At 43.0% G+C, this 23,255-nt stretch overlaps 1 protein-coding gene across 1 annotated transcript in view; it reads left to right on the top strand.

Moving 5' to 3' along the window:
* The first annotated feature begins 21,686 nt into the window (after positions 1–21,686).
* Positions 21,687–23,255, top strand: part of FAM124A (family with sequence similarity 124 member A) — a 39,268-nt gene continuing 37,699 nt past the window's right edge. The window contains exon 1 of the mRNA XM_050980271.1: positions 21,687–21,757. Within this exon, the coding sequence (XP_050836228.1) occupies positions 21,699–21,757 (59 nt within the window). The 5' untranslated portion in view covers positions 21,687–21,698. The remainder of the gene's footprint in view (positions 21,758–23,255) is intronic.

Below are 23,255 nucleotides of genomic sequence, written 5' to 3'. Positions count from 1 at the left end.
AGGGCTGCCAGACTCCAGAAAGACAGAAGAAATACATCTTCAGCACTTACCAATGGTGGGGTTTTTCCATGTTAACTTTTTTTCTGCTCACATCACAATGTCTCTGGAAAAAAAATTAACCTGTATATAGCCTAAAATACAGCCTGCCCTGCCCGTGTCCCAGCTGCTATGACATAATTAATCAATGGGGACGATTATCTTTGCTATAAGCTTCTTGAACACAGCTCCTAGAACATCTCTTTCAGCACCTGCACAGGTACTTCCAAAGTGAAGAAACTTTGGTCATGCCAAGGAATACAAGGAGCCAGCCAGGGCCTTTTCAGCAGGGAGCAGCTACACCTGCAGTGACGCCCTACAAGAACCTAATCCTACACCACCATCACTCCCACGAGTGTGCCTCACCAGCCGTCTGCTCCAGCTGCTGGCATCACTCCATGCACTGTGAGAGTGGAAAAGGTTTTACTGATAATAGGTAGCTCCCTGAAGAGAAGCAACCCAAAATAGGCAGGATAATTATTAACCAGGTTTGGCAGGAGCAGTTTTTGTTGCCTCTCTCTGAGTGGTCAGTAAAGAAGCAGGAGAAATCAGATTCCATGTTTTTCTTTCCCATCTGCCAGTTTTAAACATAAAATATAGTAGCTGGTAAACATGAATTCTTTCTCCTTGGATAATTTGATCTTCTGCCTCTACTCAGTTCCCACCTACCCTACCTTCCACTGTCCTTGTAGCACAACCCTGACAGTCTGCATTAAGACACATTTAAAGGATTGGGAAAAGAGAAGAAGAGGTGGCTACACAACCTTGACTACCACTTTCAAACTAAACTTCAAAGACCATTTCCCCTATACTCCCTGAGAATAGTCAAACAATATACACAGGTGTGCCTATTTGCAGGGGCAAAGGGAATTCACTTGGATCCTGTGAGGAACTTTCAATCAATCAACACCTTCTTCCAGAGTAGCTGATCTTTGATGTGGGATCTAAATATGAGAGGGGCAATATTACACTAAAGCAGTGGCTGCACAGATGCTGCAAAGAGGCCCACTGCCAGCACAGGGTAGCTGCTTTTGGGTATCTAGATTCAAAAAGCCTGCATGAAGCCCTTCAGCAACTTGCAGACGTGGACACTTGATGTGTCCCTGATGTAGGTATTGTTTGCAGTGGGTCCACCTTGGAGATGGCTCACCAATAATACTGAAAAAAGTAAGACAAAAACAATTAAACTGTTATCTGCTCATATTCTTAAAACAACCTGAAAAGTCTTCACAAGGTCAGAAAATCACTGAGATATAGGCACAGGTGGTCATGGATGATGAAATGGGTTTGCAGCTTGGCAAGATGTTTGCAGTAATCTGCAAAGCCAAATGATACTTTCCAGGCTAAGATACCTGTTAAATTCACAAAGCTTGAAAGTCAGCTTAGTCTGTGCTCAGAGGAACATGGAAATTTTTTTCCTGTGCCCTGAAATGTGGCAGAACGTATGCCTTTGGTCCAAGGTGGGCAAAACGTGGAGATGCTAACTGTGTTTTTCTCTGTGACCTCCAGGTCAGGCAGGAGGGAGTGAAACTAGGTTAACTGAAACAGAAGGAAATATTCATGTGAACCCTGGTGAACTGGAACAGCTGAGTCTTACAGGCCTGTAATCTGAGCATCAGCACAAAATGAAAGGGACAGCCAGAGTGGCAAGGACTGAGGCAGCCAGCATTCCTCTTGTGATTTTTTTTTTCCTAAAGCCATTATTCAGAAAAAGCATCTCAAGGAAACTGTGGTAGTTACAGAAATGCACAGGCCAAAGTTACAGATCAAATAGCTGCCAGAGCTGGCAGCAAGCAAAGATCACTGCACTTGTGAGTCAAAACATACTCAGCAAGGACTTCATGGAGGATCTTCAACACATCCACTGGGGCTAGGCAGATACAAAAGGAACATCCAGAAAAAATTGCTGCAGTGGAAATGAGCTGCAATCCATCATCTCTAATTCTCCCTGCATAAAAAGAAATCCAATTGTCTGAAAACATGAGGCAGCAGAAACTGAGCTGATATCTCAATTTAATTCACTTCAGTTCACCTTATTGACTTCAGCAGTATGCAGAACACTATCTTTTATCACTCAAGTGTCACTGTTCTTCATTTTTTTGCATAGTCAATATGGTTATGGTTATTGATGTGCTTATGAAATATGCACTTAGATTTCTTCACAGTTTGCCTGGATGTGTTCCTGTGGATATCAAAAATTGTTCTGTGGTGATTGGGTGGGGTTTTTGGGGGAAATAGGTAGGCCACCCTCACAAAACCAACCTTCACAAGGTCACAGACCTCTTTGCAAAGTTCATTGCTGTTGTGGAGCCTATAATGTCATTATATTTTTCAAGAAGTGCTCTATTTATTCCATTTCATTGGCACATCCTGGCAGAAGTGATTATGTTCCTCTCCTCGCTCTACATAACAGACAATTCTTTCTATTATTTTTTCTTTTTTTTTTTTTTCTGAAAAAGAAAGTCTGAAAATCCAGGTTACTTTGCAGAGACCAGGCTTTGCCTTCTGCCTTTCCTGAGTCTGTGGGTCAGCCCACAGTACCTTAGCTAGTGCCAGAACATTTGCAGAATGTCCTGCCTGGCCTCCAGTCAAAGCCAACACCGACCCCAGAGAGCCGCGTTCCCTTCTTGCGAGAATTGACCTGCTTGTCCCAAACTTTAGAGACTCTGGGGGCTGCCTGGCTTTTCCCACCGTCTTTCTCTTCTCCTGAGTCAGCGGTGGCTTGGAACACGAGGGAGGATGCTCGCAAGGCCCTCAGCAATGCTCGCTCCCGAGATCGGCTCGGTTGCCGATCGGTTTCACCGCTAGATGGGAGCCTCGACCTCCGGAGCCTCCGCTCTGCCTCCCGGCTGCGCGCCGCGCACTCCGGCTCCCGGTGACACGGGTTTGTACCTGCGCTAAGTCAGATACCCAAATAACAATATTCTCCGGGCTAAGACATTTCTTTAGCTGGTACACGGAAGGTATAAAACCGTACAAACTTCCCAGATGCAGCGGTAGTCTTAGACAAGACTGTAGAGATTACTACAGCTGGATCTGTACGGGTGATGTAAAGCCAGATGGGATTGGCCATGGATGAAAAAGGGGGAGAGAATGAAATAACTGCTTCCCTGCAGTCTCAGCACAGGAAGCAATCCCTGGTGGATCACAGCTGGGCTTGCATTGAGATCCCCAGGGCAGCCCTGAGTTGCCAGGGCATAACATAAACAGGAGCTATATACTCCAATTTCCCCATAATATTTCTGTCTGTGAGCACCACATAAATGAAGAGTGAATTTTCAATGGTTGCTGTAAGAAATTACTCATAAAATGTTTCTCATGAATGAGTATTTTTTACGTCTTATTTCCAAAAAGCTAAATGTGAATTTTTATGTTACGGATTCAAGGTGCTTAGGATGCATGGCTCTCATGGGAATATTCTCTAACTGAGGAAGTAGTTCTCAGTAATGGGATATGAACTGCTGAATACTCACATTTATGAACTCAGAATTTGCTTCTGCAGAAAACTCATGTTGGCTCTTAGCCAATATCAATGAGATCAATGGCAGATATTCCTGCTCCCTAATGCCAAGCCAGATGCTGAGAATTCTACTGCTTTAGGAAACAGCAAATTCATTTCTATACTTGGACAGAGCAAACAGAAAACAAGGTTTATAGAAATTAGCTTAGAGAGTTAGAAGACCATTTGTGAGAAGAATTTCTGATGCTCATGCATCATTAGTCCTTTCTTTTATAACCCTATAGAAAGCTCCTTGTTTCTTGCTCTTCATTATTTTTTAAATAAAAGTACAGTTATCTGACATAATCTTGCTGTATGTCTACAGGCTGTATGTTTCCACACAGTGCCACAGCTGTAATCTCTGTAGGAGTGCTGAATTCAGCATTAGCATTAGGTGCTGAATTCAGAATTAGCATTAGATGTTATGCATCTACATCTGTGCAGGAACATCAGATAGTGAAAGGTCAGACCCCCAGCTCTGAGGGCAACAGACATGGCATGGATTACATCTACCAAAATAAATTCTTTTTTTCCCCCAGAATATCTGGGTTTGTCTTTTATGCCAGCTGGAAAGTCTGTGCTCTTGCCCAGATTGTGATGTAGGCTGTTTAGTGGGGCTCGAGAGGGTACAAGCCAAAATTGCCAAAAAGCACATAGCCAGTGTGGGCTATCAAAATCTGGTCATGACTGCAGGACATGGTCATGGTCCTGTTCCACCCAACAGTCCAGGCACAGCTCCTTAAGGCTGGGCCCTGAGCTGGTATAGATAAGCTATTTCAAGAGATTTACTCACATCCACTAGAGTCAGGATTTGGTACACACTAGCATGCATCAGTACAGGTTAGGAAAAAAACAAACACCCTATGGATTTGTTTTTGTTATAAAATAGCTGGAAATTTCATATTGCCATTTGTGAAGGATTGTGTGTAACACAGAGAGCAGAATCAATGCTCTCATGGGCCTCACAGGCAGCTCTTTTCTCTTGGGTGGCAGCTCTTCCCTCTAGAGCTCTGCCTGTGGTTAGAGTTGTGCTGTCATTACTCTAGATGTCATTAATCCCTTCTGTTCATTTAAGTCAATATTTTTTTTAGTGATGCTTGGTTTTATTGGCTGTCTTTTTTGGGTATTGGGGCAGAAGGGGGGAGAAGTACCATCTCTGTGAAGCATTTTGATAGGCAATGCTGTTGCTTATTGCAGGAAGAAGGACACCTTATATTTTTGAGCTAGACCACACCATATAGTTGTTCTCCTGGTGGGATAAACTACTTAAAGTTTAGATACACTACAGGTAGTGTATCTAACACTCCAAAACTTTACTTTTCCTGGAAAATTATGTGGTTTGTGTAACCAGAGATTACACTGGAGGTAATTGTAACTGAAATTGATTAAAAATCTTGGACTTGGTCATGGTTTCTTTGCCAACACATTCCCTGGGTTGCAACGTGGTTCTGCACCAGCTGGAGCCTATGGCTAAGCTTGCCTCAGGTTGAGCAAGGGCAATACTCTGAACTGACAATATTAAGTTCATATACACATTTTATATGGCAACAAGGAAAGGAAGAAAATAGCTGAATGGAAGAAAAAAAGAAAACACGAAACACCAACTGATAGGAATCATGAGTAGGTGCACTATCAGAAAACACTCTGAATTAATATCTGAAACAAAACACACATCAGATTGCCAGTGTCTCTATAAGAAATACCAATTACTCTGAAAGTTATTTGGGGGAAAAAAGCAAAAGGCTCAACTTCTCAGCAGTATCAGTACTGATTGATGGATGATGTCACTATTGCATCACTGCCTATTGTGGCAGGAATTGTGCTCATTGAATGGAATACTGTAAATAATAAATATGCAGTGAGCTTCTATAAACAGCACCTTTTTTGTCATACTAATCATTTTCAGTTTTCTGTGATTTGCAGTTGCCTGAGATTTTGCAAGTGGAAAATCGGCACAGACAGAATGGAAGCCGCTATATGTGAAGAGATGAGAATGCCAGTCTGATGACTATAACTTTAATCCAGAATTGATTTTAACCTATATTTTAAGTTCTATTTTAACCTATATTTATAACACAGTAATGTGAAGATTCATTTAATAGGCCAAATTGCTGATTTTTTTTCATCTTTTTATATGCCAACTGCTGCCTAGACATGCACCAGATTCTGTAGATTCACAATCTGTTCCTTAATCTAATTACTAATAAAGGTGTCTGCAGAAAACTTTTTTGGATTGCTGAGTTTTACAAAGTTTAATGCTGTTTTACCACCCAGAGATATAAGTTAAAGGCTTCACTGGTTCCAATGTCTGATACAATTAGGTTAATGGCATGAAGCCACTGGAGTGTGGGGATGCAGGCAGACTGCTCTGTGCCCAGGAGTCAGAGCCATGGTCATATTTGCCCTTGCTGTCAAAGAGAAGAGAATAGCAATGACAACAGTAGCTAGAAGGATCTTTCTAGAAATAAAAACTGGCAGGCTCTCCTTGTACTCTCATGCCCGTAGGCAGCTGTCCTACAAAGTGCTCACACTTTCTAGAAATTTCAGCAGGCTTCTCTGGGCATGGGCAGAGAACTTTTCAGGAAAAAAAAAAAACAAAACCAAACCAAACAAAAAAAAAAAAAAAAAAAAAAAAAAAAAAAAACCACCAAAAAAAGCAAAACCAACCCCCCCCCAAAAAAAAACCCCAAAACAAAACAAAACAAAACAAACAACCTCCCTCCCATATAAACAATTTGGTCTAATGAAAGATGTGTAATGCTGTGCTCATCATGTCTGAGTCTTTCCTTATGTAGGCAATAGCATGAGAACATTAGAAGAGATCACAATGAGGCCTCTCTCAGTGAGAGCTCATCTCAAATGACTTTCACACCCCTGGAAAAATCCCTAATTTATTAAACTTCTTACAACCACTTCCTAACTATGGGGGTTTTCTCCCCCATTTTCTTCCAGCTCATCACCTCCATTTTTATGAAGCTTTTTCTTAGTTTCTATCCACCTGCGTCCAAGCTGTGTTCTAATTCAGCTGTAACCAACTCAGTATCGGAATGACTGGATAATTGTCATCCTTGACCACTGTTCTGGCTATTTAATGACTTAACTCATTCCCTGTGCACATTTGGGACTCAGATCAAAGACACCAAGTTTAATGTCACAGCTATCTGTGCACTCCTTCCATAAAGGTTTCTCTTTGACAGAGGTGTAGATACAGGGAGGTTCTGCCTTGAACTACACCCTCTGTCATGAGGTCCTGCCTGTGTATTAAATGGAAATTATTACAAAGTGTTACTGAGAAAGAGCCTGAGGTGTATATGGACAGACATACATACATACATATATAAACATATACATATATACACATATATGTATGTATATGTACACATGAAGCACATCATCCTCAGTGCAGTCAGACTTCAGCTACTTATAGACTGCTTCTAGATTTTTCTCTTTTCCATAAATTCAAAAGAAATTACTCTCTGCCATAATCCTGCTCTTGTGCAATGCAGAAAAGGAGGTGACCAGGAGGGACTGGAAAACACACAGCAGACTGGGGGGAACGTTCTCCTTCTCATTAGTGAGATGAATGATCACCATGTGACCATTCATGCAAGAGTCAGACTGCTTTTTCACTGGCACTGAAGGCCAGATTATCCAGAATGTTAGGGATGTTCCCTGTTGCATAAGAATGAAAAATTTCAAACAGAGTCTTAAAGGAGCAAGAGATAACTAGAGAGCACCTCTTAATGTAGACCTGTCCTCTTTTCAGCTGGAAAAGAATTAATTCTGTTCACAGAAATGCTATGAAGGTGGAAGGAAGGTAAATGGATATCATATGGCTCAGGTCCCAAAGCAGACTGTGCTCACAAGGCACTACACTCAGTTTCACAAACCTTGTTCCAGATGCCCTGTTGCATGACTTCAGTCAGCAGGATTTGGGACCTGGGCTGCTGAGTCCACATGGCTTGGGAGTGTCCCCACCAGCTATGGAATCTCAGAACTCTGCTCCACTCCTTCATACAGACATACCTTCCAACATCTTCCTTCCACAGAGACGGGTGAAAAGGTGTTAGACGAGGACTTCTGTCAGCACCACAGGACTGAAGGTCACATCAAGGACATTTAATTGTGAAGTGGGAAAGGAAGCACTTGATGGCTTTTTAGTAGCTATCAATCCCACTGACAAAAGCTAGAGTGGATTTCTGTTTCTCTACAAGTAGCCCCTTTCTTCCTGTGCCCAAGTGTAACTCCAAAGCATCACCTAAAGAGCTATATTCTTACAAAATATCACTTGAGCTGCTGGAACTCAAATGCCTCCACAAGATGTGAGGCATGTGACTACTACAGATCTTGGTGTCAAACCAAATTCAGATAGACACCAGTAGCACCTCATCACACAACATCTGCCTTCTTTGTGGCTGCTTTCCATGTCCCCAGCCACCCTGCTGGAACAGGTCAGCAGACTCCTGAATATCAATAAAATCTCATGTAATCCCATGACATATACAAGGCAGCATTCCACCAAACTGCTTGTTTTGTCATTGTCATCTAGACTTGAGTTACATTGATTTTACGTTTCAGGGCACAAAATCCACCTTGCAGGTACCTACATGGGGTATTGGTTTCACTAACTCTTAATTGGTGATATCAGCTGTTTAAGATGCCACCTACCTCCCAAAAGCATGCTGCCTATTCCTTGGAAGAGAACAAATTCCTCTGCAGATGACTCAGAAGACCTATTTCTTTTCCCTGGCTTTGAAAGAAGTCCAGAGGGATATGTGTCACATCCTGGGCATCTAAACTTTATCAGATGGACTGCTTGCCAATCTTCTCCAAGAACCTCTGCTCCATGGGAGAGAGGGAGATCTCCCAAACATAGACACTCCAGTGTTGTTAAGGGCAGCAGGCAGGCAGCCCACAGCCAAGGGTCCAGCTGCAACAGCCACAGCAGCACCCCATCCCTGGTTCCCTGGGCAGGGCACTCAGGATCAGGGGAGCTCCTTTCTGTGCAAGGGATTTTTGCCAAGTTGTAGTGCAGAAGAGTTAGGGCTGGACTTCAGACATTTCTTAACTGAATGGAAAAGAAAAGAAAGCCAAGTTGTAACTGAGGAGCAGTTCTAAAATTAGTTCAAATAACAGTATGATGCATATCGTGGAAAGGTTTCCTCTCATAACCACATCTGTACAAATAGTGAGAAAAGTAAATAGCAATATCTCTTGTTATAGACTAAGTAAATATTCTGCTATTGCAGATGCTGTGGAAAGCTGAGGTGTTTTGTTCAAATAAATATATCAAATCAGCAGAAGGATTCATAGTCTTTCAGATTTCACTAACATATCAAAAACAACATTCTTACAACTCCTCCTGTCTTCTTAATACTGTGTAAATTTTACCTACCTGTCATTGCAAGGCATCCCTGAACTGGTGATAATTAGCATTGACTCCATGATTTATAGAAGGTTGATTAATTTTTTATTATATTATATAATTATTAAGAAACATTGTTTTTATAGACAGTTACAATATACTTGGACTGAATTGGTCTACTAATTTAAATACTATCATCATTGGCTAATTAAGAAACTACTCTTTGGTAAACAAATTTCTATAATACATGTCACATGTTCATAACAACAGGTGTAGCAAGTTAAGATAAGAATTGTTTCTCGTTCTTTTCTCTGATCTTCTCACAGACTTTGCCCCAGGACAATGCCTGGGAAAGTTGTTTCTCTTCGTGGCCAGAGATCTGCTGCCACACCTACCCCTTCAACAAAGCCATCAACCCTCTCAACACCCTGGCAAAATCAAACTTTAACCAGGCATCTGCTCTGTGGGAAGGCTGGCTTCCCTATGTCCAACGTTTTGCCTCCCCTACAAGGTGGATAGATGTGCTTGTGCTCTTTGGTCACTCACAGTAGAAGAGAAACTACAGCAGACAAACCACTACATAGATAGTGGACAGTAAGCCAATGCTATTATTTATTCCAGAGCCCACACTTGGTTCCCTGAGCCACCTACGACACTTTCCACAACCACTGCAAAATTACTCACAAGCTATGAGCTTCCACCATTATCAGCCATTAAAATTCTTCCTTACTTACAGAATGTTTAAACACGTGTTATTATATCATGGCTGATATAATCGAGGGTGACAATGTGGGTGGGGAGGTGAATAAGACTTTTTTGGTCCATTTACTTCTTCCACTGCCCAAAAACTTTGCCAAAAACACAGGAAAGGAAGCAATCACTCAAACAATCCAATAAACATTTTCTTCGTGTGGGTGATCTCATGATACTGCAACCACAGTAACTATAGTAGTTACTAAATGAAACTTTTCTTCCTCAGACAAATGACCTTATCCCACAAGAAATGTTTATCTAGCAGAAGTAGGCAGTAGGCTGAGGCAGTAACATTCACTGCAGTTTATAGGTAGTATTAAAAGGGTCCTTCAAGAATAAGGAATTTTTAAGTATCTGTAGAGAATACTATGATAAGCCTGGACAGTTTCCCTATCACCCATGTGCAGGACTTTTTTTAAATTATTACCAGAGACACCCTGCAATGTGAATCACCCTGAAGGTGCCTGTCGTTCTCCGTTAACTAAGGCAGGCAAATGTCCAGGTCTGCTTAGCTCCTTCACGTAAGAGTGCTCAGATGTCAATCATTAAGCAAAATTCTTTCTGTCTGATACCTGCTCAGCAAGGTCACTTTTTAATCATAAGATTGTTCACCTTGAATACAAAATGGAGCTGCACACATATCTTCATTCAGAGAATGGTCCCCTGCTTTCACAGAAAACTTCTTCTCTTTCAGAACTTATTTCAAGCAAGTAATTTCCTTTAAATATTCTCCAAATGCAGACTACTCTTCTATCATGTGCTCATCCTCTGGGCTGGTGATTCATGCCTCTCATTTTTACCTAGAAGTTGACATTATTTGTTTTTTTGGACCAAACCTGCCTGTCTCTCTCGTGTGTTCAGCACAGACTTGTGTAGAGGGACAATGGAAGAAGAAGGTGGCATAACCTTTGCTGATGGAAGTACAGATTGTCCTCTGCTCCAGCACTGCCTTACACTAAATATTCTCCAAACTTCAGCCAACTTTATGAGGACAATATGCAGATGCTGGAGCTCATAGTAAGAAGTATTTCTGCTGTGCCTTCCTGAGAGCACCAAGAGAAGCAGTGGAGTTTTGGGGAAGATGAGCAAATAGGGTGGAAACACTAAAGATGTGAGATAAAGGAGGCCAAGGTGTGTCAGTTTGAAAAAAAAAATATATACTTGTTAAAAACGTAATCTCCTTAGGGCCACAACTCAAAATAAAGGACAGAAGAGGACATTGTATATTTAAACTGGAAAAGATAGAGGAATAGTGTAACCTTGGATGGAAAAAGAGCGTTCTTTGCTTTTCAATCAACCACTCCATCCCTTTCTCACATGCTCAAGATCTTCCTTATCCTCTGCAACCAACATTTGAACTAATGGCTCATATTCAGAGCAATAAAAGAGTTGCAGATTTTGAAGATTACTGAGCATTTGCATTGTCAGTGGACAGTAAGCACTGAGCATCCAGTCAGTTTTGTGTGGGAACCTAAGCACAGATGTGGACACCTAACTTTAAATAGATGAGACTGAAAGTGATTGTCTAAATGTAGGATGAGATTTTATTTGATAAATCCCAGAGAAGTAAACTTGGCATCTTTATCATTACTCAATGAACAGAATTGCTGAAGAGTATTTATGGGAGAAACTTCTGGACAAGCTGAAATAACTTGTAAAACTTATTTTCACATCCTTTAAGCAAAGGCAAGTGCTTAAAATTATCTATTTGAGTTTTTCCTTTGGCAGACTTGGAATAAAATATTTATAAGCTCTTAGACCTTTCTAGTCTTAAGAAAAACTTGAGATTTTTTGTAGTCTTCATATCTATAGCATTATCATGGAAAATATCTGGAGAAGAACTATTTATGAGATCAGTCCTGAAAACACAGAATGCTGCTCATAGTACATAGCACTACCATTTTCTGGACAGATAAAACTCATGGATAGTGTTGCCTTAGAGTTAAGATCAACGTTGCATTTTCAGACAATGAACATAACTCTTCCACCGGTTTCATGAAACTCTGTTTTGTCCAGAATCCATATCTAAAAAATTTAATGCAAGTCATGCCCCATTTATTTGAGTATAAACAACTTTCCTCAGACAGGGACATGCTGATCAGCTTCCTTGAATATCACTTTAAAGAGAGATGATGAATTTATTCCCTATTCTCCATGGAGTGGCTTTTTTTTTTACATGCTGACATGCTGTGATGAGCACTTTATGATGGATAGCAGACTGGCTCTAATACCACTTGATCCTTCATAAATTAAGAGGCAAGAGGCAGCAGCCTATCATGTAACTCCATTACTGGGATTTGGATTAAGAGTGTCTTGCACATGTTATTGTCCTTCTTTTAGCTGCTACATGCTAGGTGCCTTGAAAATAGCTCTTGGAAACCTTTTCTCAAGCCATCCTTTTACTGCCTATCTGGCTCTCTGAAAGGATCTATTTGCCACTGATCTTCACTGGTCCAAGTCTGGGGGAAATCCAGCAACTGGCAGACAAAAGGAATAATTTTAGAAAAAAACTTTTCTATTTCATGTCCATCTGCATTGCAGAACCTGATCCTGACCAGTAGAGTAAATAATTTTATTTGCACCATTATTTCTAAGTTCACCTGGAAAAGCTTTACCTGTTACACTCTGGCAGTGTCTGTTCTCACAGGAGATCTGTTGCAGTGGGTGCAGCAGTGGGCACAATTACAGTCAGACCTTTCCCTTTCATCTTTGAGAGCTGGTGTGTTTGAAAAGCTTGAAGGCAGTTTGCATTCTCCTGGGCTAGGGAGGCTTCCTAGGGGTTCTGGAGGCTTCCTATGGGTTATGGGGCTTTTTGTCAGCACACCCCTCCCAGCCTGGGTCACACAGGCCCTGCATACCCAGCAGACTGGCCACATGAAACTTTATAGGAACCAGTAAAATAACTGGTGAGCAGGGAAATGAGAGTTTAGCCCTCCTCCTCCCCTCTGCCACAACAGAGGAGCCAGACTGGTACTGTTGTTGCAGCTGTGGCCCAAGGGAAACCAGGCAGAGGGCCAGTGGGACTAGCAGGGCTGTGCAGAGCCAGGCCAGATCCTGTAGCATGATGGAGAGAGGACACATTTCAATCTTTCTGTCATGAAAGGGGCCTTCTTCTTCCTGACAGACAGAACATTTAAATACAGATGGGCTTCCTTCCACTTTGATTTGTGCATCTAACAGCCTGGAGCTGAGAGGTGCAACCGGCAGCTTTGATACTTGTATATTGCCTCTGATGTGTTTTCTACAGTGATCTGCCTACAGGGTGATACCTATAAAACACTGGATACCTATAAAACATGGCTCCTGGCAGCAGCACTAGTGTGGAGGTTTTGGCAGGTTGACCAACAAGTTTTGCTACATCAAAACCCCTGACTGAGGCCCATCGGAGCTGAGGACAGCAGCCATTAGATTCTCTGTCACCTACACAGAGCAGAATTCCATGGGGAATGAAATCACAGTGTAACTGCTACCAAGACAGCTTTCTTGTTTCATTAAGATTTTTCCCTCGCCTCTACGTGATGCCCCTAGAATGCTGCTGGAAGGTGTAGTAATCATAAAATCAGCCACATTTTCTCTTAGCCAAACTGCTGGACAATAAGAAGTGGAATAAGTTCTGATCCACTTTGTACACTCTTTTGTTCCCTACCCTTGTAACATATCAAAGCTGCATCTGGAGATAAATCACAGAAGTATCATTAGAAGTTTGTCCTGTCCTTGTGCTTAAACATCTGCTTCTGGCTACTGGATGAGACAGATGCTGGGCTAGATGGATCTTGGATATGACCTAGTACAACTATTCCAATAGTCTCTAATAAAAGAAGATTGCAGAGCAGCTAGGGAACCCAGGAGGCACTGCAGTTTGAAGGAAAGGCACTCATGTGCTTCAGTGATGGGCAGCCATCCAAAACACTAAGGTAGATGGAAGGCAATAAACTCTGGAGATAAGCAGATGGCTCTCAGGCTACAGAATGAGTTTACAACCAATACTAATGGTCTTGGGCTTTTTATGAACTTCTTGCAAAATGCCAGAGCCAGCTATTACATGTCTGAGCTTCTTAAACATCAAAGATTTTTTAAAGTTGATTTACACAAGCCAAAAAAAAAAAAAAAAAACTTATGTAATTTTCAGTTAAAACTTGCAGACCACAGAAATAGCATCCAAATTTCTTTCCTAATAATCCTTTCTGCCTAATGGGTTTTTGGGCCAAGTTTCTGCCCTTATACTTTTATTTGGCCTAGTAACAATTCTGCAAATCTTTCCGTGCAGTTTGAGAACAGCAGCTGAAGTAAAATTGAATCTGGGCTGCTGGGATCCTGTCCTCTGCCTTGGAGGAGCCATCCAGTGACAACCATGCTGTTCTGTCCCTCTCTTTTGTCTTGCTGCTGGACATGGTGCAAGGAGAAGTTGAGTCTGTCCAGAAAAGTAATCTTTCTGAGGATGAACCACTCCTTTCTTTTGCTAGGCTGGTTTTCAGTCAGATCAGCTCCTTCAAATCCTCCAGGTAGTGTGGAGATGAGGAGGTGCCCATGCACAGTCAGGGACAGGAGAGAAGGGCAGATGTGCCTCCTCCCTTTAGCTGAGGGTTAGCTGCTGAGGGGCTCTGCTGCACAAGAATGAGAGCTCCTGGCTCTGTGGGCCACTGCATGATGCAGCTTGCAGGTTCAGTTGAGACCTTTAACATGATCCATGAACTCTCTGAAAAGACCACCCTGGTACAAATGGATGAACCAGAAAATTGGGAAATTTTCCATTCTTTCAGTGATTTACCGTCTCTGATAAGACATTAAAAAACTGCCTGGCCTGTATTTTGGGGCAGAGTGTTTCTATTTAAGTCCCAATGATTTTCTTCCTATTGTTCCTGTACAAGACTCTGCTTTCATTCCTTGCCAGGTTTTGGTAGAATCATTGAATGCTTTGGGTTGGAAAGGACCTTAAAGATTATTTAGTTCCAACCCCTCTGCCATGGGCAGGGACAGCTTCCACTGCACCAGGCTGCTAAAGCCCCATCCAACCCAGCCCTGAACATTTCATCATTGCCTTCTAATGTTCTCAGCACAGGCAGAGAGATCACATATTCCAGGCTGCTCTTGACATAAGAGAAAGGATGAAGCAGTCACAGCCTCAGTCTAACAAGGGAGGGGAAGGGAAGGCTGCACAAAGCCACTGGACACAGGAGCTCCTACACCAGCCAGGGCAAGGGGGACTTTAACATCTCCCTGTACTCCAGTAAATCTACTCCTGCTTACAGATGCCAGAAGTGGAGATGGAATCAAATATCTCCTCGCAAAAATTGCTTACATTTTATTTCAGTGATCAACTTCACTGTGTTTACCATTGTTTATATCATGCATAAAACAGGCATTCTTGATGTTGGTTTGATACATCAGTGGCTAAAATTCACAGCTACTGGATGAAAAGTTTTAGTAAAAACCTTTAAACCTAGTAGAACCATCTGACTGCCAATCTTATGATTAAAAAACAGTATCACAGGTAATTCAAAACTTAATTTTTGTAAATGTGGTAGAACAATTAGGAAATAATATCTCCCTTGGAGATCCAACAGTGTTTTAAATGTAGCTGCTTTCCAGAGTAAAACTTTTTACGGTCATGACCAGCTGCAAAGGAAAAAACCTGAAGATCATTTTCAATTTCAGAAGAGTCTACACGTAAAAGCTGCTGTAATATTTACTGCTGCTACCATAGGGGCTTAATCTTTCCTCTTTGAACGTCAATGGGTACAGGATCGGTCCTTGAAAATAGATGTTTTCTCTGCCTTGTAAAGCACACTATTTCATGAAAAAAAAACTTCATTTAATAGGAGTTGTCATGGTTACCAACATAGGAGTGCTTTTCTGAATATAATAATCATTCACTGAGTATATGTGAAGGGTTCAGGACACTCACCAGAAGTCAGAACTGTCTCACTGACCTCATGAAGGTGGCAGCAAGTCCATTGTCTGCTTTCCTGGTATACTTTTCACACTTGTGACACTGGCTAGCACTTCTTCAAATGTGTCAACTGAAACATTTCCACTGTGCTTTAGTGGATGTGTGCCAGTACACTCTTAACACTTCCATCAACAGAGAAACAAGGCAAACACCCAAGCATCACCAGACTCATACTCTAGCTCAAGCACTGCCTCCCTACCTCAGCAAGTCCACAGAAGACAGCTCCCTGCTCTGTCAGCCAACACAGATCAGTCTATGGCCAAGTCGGCTAAGAGTACCTGGAAATGTGCAAATTTTTAGGCCTCTCACCACTCTCTGATATCTTGAAAGCAGATCTCTAGTCCTAGAGAAAACAGAAATGGCTTTGTTGGATTGTGCTGGTGCTCTCCCTTCTTGCAGAGCAGCAAAGAAGAGGTGCAGTGTAACAAACACTACCAGCTGGTGACCAGAAAAGAAGGAATTCATGTGCATGACCTCCACCTGCCTTCACACAACTGTAGCACGTAGCCCTTGTACCTTGTTCCCACCTTCAGGGCTGCCCAAACTGCTGCTGAGCCCTTCTAAGTCCCCTCACACCAGTAAGGGCTGCGTCAAAGTTTGCGGCAAAGGCTCCCCTCCGATGCTTTATCTGGGATGTCAGGACTGGTCAGTGCACTCACAGAGCTTGGGGACTGATTCAGCATTGCCTGGCACGGAGCCACTGCCCCCAAGTCCAGTCCTGGGTGTCATCCTGGCACCACTGATTACATCCACTGGAAAGATCTGTCTGAATGGGATTGTCTCAATGTAAGAGCAAGATGAATTCCTAATGTCCATAATGCAGTGTCCCCTTGACTTCACTTCCTCTGGAAAGGGCTTTTCATCACCCACACTGATCAAACAGCCTCCAAACAGAAGCCTGAACAGTGATGGGGTGCAGCTCTGCTTCCTCTTGTACTCCCATGGAGTTCTGGGCTTTAGGATGGAACTGAAAAGGACTCCAAATAGTCAAGTTTTTATAGCAGTTGTTACTGAGTGCTAGAATTTTTCCATAAAAACATTAATATACTAGAGTTGAAGTAAAAAAGAGCAATTTGCTTATAAAATGAGCATTTGTTGTACCGTAGCACAAACTTGGGTAGGAGTGTGTGTGTGCTACAGTTTTCAAATGAAACTTAAAAGAGTGGGACCTGGGAACCAAGCTCCCTTAAACTTCACTGAAAACCCTCACCTTGGTGCTTTGAAGAAAGAGCTTTTCATTGCATAGTTGTATTTTACCTCAAAATTGTACAATTTTAGGAGGTTGGGCGTCTGGCTGGATACCTACCACAAATGAAACTGACCTTATCATAACCTTTAAAACTCCAAACAACCCAACAGTCTATGTGAGAAACTGCCACAACTATTTTGGCAACATTCACCAGTCTAAAAGTCAGCCTTTTAGGGCTGATCTAGCATGAAGAGTGAACCACATGCCAAGCCATAATTTTCCTTCTCCTTCCAAAACTGTAATTGTCTCATTTTTTTTTTTAAAACCACAACCCCATGTCTTAAGTCCAGCAGTGAATGTTAACAAAGCCTTGACCTGCAGAGGGCTAATTTCCACGGGGACCATTAAAGGAGAAAAACTTTTCTATAAATGCTAGATTCTGTAAACTGAGCAGTTCATCACTGAAATACCTAGAGCAGCGTGGAAAGTGCCAGGAATGGAATCCAGAACCCCCTATTAGAGGGTGAGATTCTGCCTTTAGAGTCAGGTAGCAGAGGGTGGAGAAAGCAATTTGAAAGGCTGTAGTTAGGAATGAAAAATCCCATCCTTTGGCATCTTTGCTATTTCTTTGTCTATGGTACCGAATCCTCTGCTAAGCTAGGGTCTTGGCCTGTCTCTCAAAAGCTAAGAGGGCTCTCTAATTTATAGCATAATGCCAGAGGGAACTTCAGTGGCATTGGTCCCCTTTAGTTTTGGAATTGCACAGGAATTCCAAATGCTGCAAGAAAAGAAAATAACTGAGTGCTTTTCTCCCCAACAGAGCATCCCCATCACCAGAATTTCAGTCACATGAAAAGGGACACATTTTTCTCCTCTCCCTTCCTTGCTACACTCTTTTGCTTACATTCCATCCTCCCAGCTGGTGCAGGAAAGATGATATCCCAGCAGACAGAACTCAGGGAGCAGAAGAGATATTGAAATTTGAATCCAAGTGTGGATTCATCAGGGAAATGGGTGCTTTTGCTTCCCCTTCTTTTAGTCCCCGTGTGATCCGATGGGGTTCATCTTTCAGCTTCCCAGGCTGCCTTTCCTCAGCTGGAGGCTGCAGCTACGGCTCTCCTGCACCGTGCTCTCAGTTACTGAGGCCACTGTGTGATGAAGGAGGATCTGCTGCCTGCATTTGCTTTGGTGAGGACAGAGATTATAGTAGATGGAGGTTGCAGTTAGGTGGTGCTTACCTTTGCTGATGCAAGCTAAAATGGTTAACCTTGGGCAATTTGCACCCAGAGCCTCAGATACACGGGAAGTTTCCTTTGGAAGGTAGACGCCTCCTAATTACCCACTGTGCAGGACTTACCATGATAACAGATTTGAACAGAGTCATAAAACCAGGCTTTACATCCTCTTTTAAGTACCTTAGGTCCTATTTCAGATCTGGATCTAGGCAAGTAGGAGCAAGAGTACTTCCTGCAGAACGAATGTTCATTTCACATCCTCAGTGCTTGGTTTTGAGAACAGAATGCTTTACTTTTTTGGCATCTTTGAAGATCCAAAGTCTCCTGATACTTTTGTGTCTGGGTCCTTGCCACCACTGCTATTAAATGAAAGGCTTGAAATTTGAGGAAATTTAACTTAGAAGTATTTTCACTATTATCTTTGTCTTTAAAGAGATACCATAGCATCACAAGTATAATAAAGTAATTAAAACTTAACTTCTCTTTTTTCAAGAAATAGTTGAGAGGACTTAATGTGAAGTACAGGTAACAGAGAAAACCTAAGTAAGGGGTGGGAGTTAACACCTCATTCATTAAAATCTTCTAAATACTTGGAATTTAATACAGAGACGTCTCCTTTTCACCATAATTATGTGAAAGACCAGAATAAAACAGAGTTAAATGGGGCAAATATATAAATAAGAGAACCTACAGTTTGTGGTAGCTTTACTTACTATCTTAATTATATATTTCCTTTGAATGTTTCTTTTTTCCCTCCCTGGGACAGATGGAATAAATTAATCTTAAATGCAGCATAAAATCTATTCCAGATCCCCTCATATGCCAGTGTTTAAACAAAACTAACTAGAATAATAAAAGTCAGAAATGGGAAAGATCTATTAGCTGACCACCTAAAATTTTATATACAGAAATGTATCAATTTAACTAAACCTATTTCTAAATATTTAAGGAGGTTTGGTTACATCTTAAATTAGTTCAACAGTGGCTAGAGTCAGTTTATTTCCCTTTGAAACCACTCTTAAAAGCAAATAAAAGTGACCTGCTTTTAAGCACAGTTGCACTAGCTAAATAAATGCATGTGTGTAGGCTAAGAATCAGAGAGACAAGCAGGTCTGTGCAATCCTGGTGACAGAGGCAACCAACACCACTTTTGTGAGGCCCAGGGTTGTCCATGGCCATTGCAGAGATGGAGAATAAAATACTTAGCCAAAACAGAGCCCTGAGCTGGGAATCAAGAATTGTTGTCTCAGTTTTGCCTCTGTCCAGCCTTGGGGCACAGAATATCTGAAAAGATTAATGCCTCCTACCTGAATGTGGTGATCCAGATTTTAGCAAGCTGGGAAGCAGACAAGCACAGCATTTTGGTCCCAGTCCTAAAAGAAATTGTATGAATTTCACTTTGTGAGTAAATTGTTTGGGATGGCAGTTTACCAGTCACAAAGCCTAGAATAAGTTGTTTCCATGTGTTCTGAATTATTGTGTAGGTGCCTGCACAGGACTGTTCTGTGTGAGCCCCATTAACAGCATTTTGTCCAAACTATATTTTAACAACTTGCTGGGGGGAGAATGGAAGAGGGATTATTAAGTGGGTTTATTCCATACCTAAATCCTTATATTTATGGGAATATTAATGTGAAATCCTCCACATAAAATAAGAAATCATTTCTCTGCTTTCAATTGACACACATGCAAACAGATAGTCAAAACAGATCAAACACCAACTTTCCTGTACCACATTTTTTTTCCTAATTCTTGATGAATAGTAGAAACTGAAAGTTTCCTCTAAAAATCTCTGAAGATACTCAGTGGGTTGACTTCTATGATGCTGAGAGGCCATAGCACAGCTTAGGAGTTCAGTGTCTCTCCAAGGTAGAGCAATGGGAATTCTCCAGTTTTCATAATAAGCACTTTGGGGTTTTGGTACTGACTTGTTGCTCCTACAACAAGGCAACATCACCTTGACAGCTCTTCCCAAGGTGTTCTCCTTTCCTTTTTATTTGACAAGTGTCCTTCCTACACCCAGATTATTTTAGACAACTGAGACCATGCACTATTGGAGACAACAGTAGTATGAACTACACCCAGCCTGTTAAACAATATTAGGTGTCACTAATAATTTGTGCTGCCATATACAACTTGAGAGACCACTGGCAGGCTTGAAATAAGGAATAGCAGTGCCATGCAGTGGAGAGATGAATAGAAAAGCACTGGTGGCAAACTAAACAAGTTTAGCATTTCTTAGACCAACAGAAGGTTGGTTTGTGTGGTTTATTTTTATATTCTGGTATATTTATATTTTTCTTTATATATTCTATATATTATGTCTTTAATGTCAAGTTTTTCACTGTTTTTCTTCTTTCTTGTAAGACATAAATAAGAAAAGGTATAAGAAAATAATTTTTTAAATATTTTTTTTTAACTTCCAATTACTTTTTCCAAGAGCCTGCAGCTGACAGAAATCTGGTGATTCTTAGAGATTTTCCAAAAGAAAATTCCAACTCATCAAAGCATCTTCCACAAACTATTAAAGGAAGAAGTCTCCTGTTATGGGGTAGATTTAATTGTCCCACAATATCTACATTGTGGGGAACACAGAGCACCCCATCCCAGTTTTGTGCTTGAACCTTTGAACCTGATTCAGAAGACACAAAGAGCTGGTCTCCCTGGTTAGAGAGCTGAGCTAACAAATCAGTTCTGCCCTCTCCTCTTGTAAAATCTGCCACAGACTGAATGGACTCAGTGGATTAAGGGAAGAATTTTTTTTTTTTTTTTTTTTTTTTTTTTTTTTTGGCTGGGCAAGATCTTGGTTTACACCTACATGGATGGATATTTGTATTTCTGTAAGCGATGGCAAAAGAGAATATGGTGTTCACTTCCAAATACAAAATAAATAGACAACAGGAGTGCATCCACAACTTTTCCCTTGCTTCTCACTTTATAGACACTGCCACTCAGCTTTCCTACATCAGCATTTCCTCACAGGCAGCATTCAAAATGCTTCTAACCCTCCCTTTGCATCATTACAGAAATTCTCATGATGTTGGAAACCACCCCTTGCCCGTTTCTGCGCGTAATTTCAAAGTTATTGTATTCGATGTAGCGAACAAGCGCCAGGCAGCACTGGGGGAGGCTGGAGAAAGCTCAGCACAGTGAAAGACTTCAAAGAAAAGGCTGTAACAGCGGATGTTTCAAGACCGGATGGATAGCGAGAACGTCCATGCATCCAACAGTCTCTCTTAACTCCCACTGGACATGGGGCGCTGCACCTCTAGCCCAGGGAGCACTGAAGTGCCACGGTGAAGGTGCGGCCGTGCTTTGGGAGGAAGCAGCCCGTGCCCGCGGCGTCCCAGCGCGGGGGACAGCCTGTGCCCGCGGTGTCCCAGCTCGGGGGACAGCCTGTGCCCGCGGTGTCCCAGCTGGGGGGACAGCCCGTGCCCGCGGGCCGGGCACTGCACGGAGCGGGCGCGGCGGGCGGTGCCTCCCGCGGCGCTGGGCGGGGGCCGGGCCGGGCCGGGCCGGCGGAGCGGGCGCTGCTCTCGCTGTCGCTGCTCTCGCTGTCGCTGCTCTCGCTGTCGCTGCTCTCGCTGCCGCTCTCGGCGGGCGGCAGAGGCGGCAGCGCCGCTCCCAGCGGGCGGCAGGGCGGGCGCGGAGCCCCCAGCCTCGCCGCAGCCATGGAGAAGCAGCCCGGCGGCGAGGACGAGTGCGCGGACTCGGGAGCGGAGACGGGCGGGTGAGTGCGGGCGGCTCTCCCGGGCCCCGGCGCAGCTCCCGCCGGCCCCAGGGGCTGCACTTGTTGCCGGCGGCTGCCGCCGATCGCGTCCCGGCAGCGGCGGGGCTGGGGCTGGGCCGGGGGGGCTGCTTCGTGTCCCGGGCAGAGCTTCCTCCGGCAGTATCCCGCTCAGCGCCGAGTCTCCTTGCTTTGGTTTCCCTTGCCTCTCCTGCCTTCCTGGGAGTCGGTCCGGCGTGACCCCCGGGGAGGCATCACTCTGCTCCGACTGCCCCCGGGAGTTCGCGTTCCCCTTCGGTGAAGCAGTCTCCCCACCGTCCTCCTGCTACACACGGACAGGTCGTGGCTGTGGGCTTTAAGTTAGAGCTCCAAAGCACGGGGTGATGGCTCGGCGGTGCGGCCCGCGCTCGGCTCTGCGGGCTGCAGATGCGCTGGTCGGGGCTTGGTGCCGCACCAATCCTGTATCCCAGGGATAGTGCAGCCAAGGATAACTTGGGAGCGTGTCCAGGACCTATCCTCTCCTTCTGGCAGTGACACCCAGACAGCATCAGGCAGAGAGAGTTGACTCCTCAGAAGGACCATTGAGAGCCTTCTACAAAAGCAAGTTTGATTTGCAGGCACCCTGAAAGTGGGTTGCTGTTGTTATGATTCTCGTTGTGATACTCTCCATGCTAACCTGTGAACTGCTGCAAACTTTGCTGGGAGTGCCGTCTCAGTCAAGGAGACATTTTTTTTCCCCCTGATTCTATGACTATGCTGCCAGAGGTGTGCTGTGTTTGTTAACTGGATGACTTCTCCTAAGTTAATGGAGTTGCTAGGATGATCCACGGGATCTCCCATTTAGTTCACACCTTCAGCCCATCTCTGTGGGAGGGTAAGGGAAGTGCTTTCAAGCCTGTCCTACATGCTGCTGCCGTGGGATTTTGTCAGGAATGGCAGTGAGCCTTTGCTCCTCCTGGGGCTCCAGAAGGGCAAAAGGAGGTTAAATACTCCTGCTGAGGCTGTTCTCTCTCGAGTCTTCCTTCTCCTCACTCCTTGCTCCTCCAGCTGTTTCTCTCCAAGCTCCTTGCCTGGGGCATCTCCTTTGGCCTCTAGTCTGACTCTGGCAAAACTGTAAAGCTCATTCTTTGCAAGTGGTGTCAGGTGCACCACACCAAAACTGGAGTAGCAATATTACAAATAAAAATCTAAAAGGTGAAAATGGCATATGGTAATCTTTTTCCTACATCCAGCTAGTAATTAAAATAATTTTTTAATCTCTTCTATAGTCTGAGAAGTTAAGAACTTTTTCCATCAACTTGTATTGTAGGCACACCTAACAGTAAAAGCTTTAAAATATTTTATATGACATAAGTTTAAAGGAAAAATTCCAGGCTTCTTTTCCAGATATAGGTTAGTCCCCATTAGGGACATGGGTAAAAGGAAGACAAAGTAATGAGTGAACTCATGTCTGGTTCAAAGCTCAAAAACCCCTTGATTGGTCAAGTCACTCTTAATTTGC

Source organism: Serinus canaria, chromosome 1 (genome assembly GCF_022539315.1).
Source record: "Serinus canaria isolate serCan28SL12 chromosome 1, serCan2020, whole genome shotgun sequence".
Taxonomy (NCBI): domain Eukaryota; kingdom Metazoa; phylum Chordata; class Aves; order Passeriformes; family Fringillidae; genus Serinus; species Serinus canaria.
The sequence above is the reverse complement of the archived record's forward strand: the minus strand, read 5'-3'. Positions and strand labels throughout refer to the sequence as shown.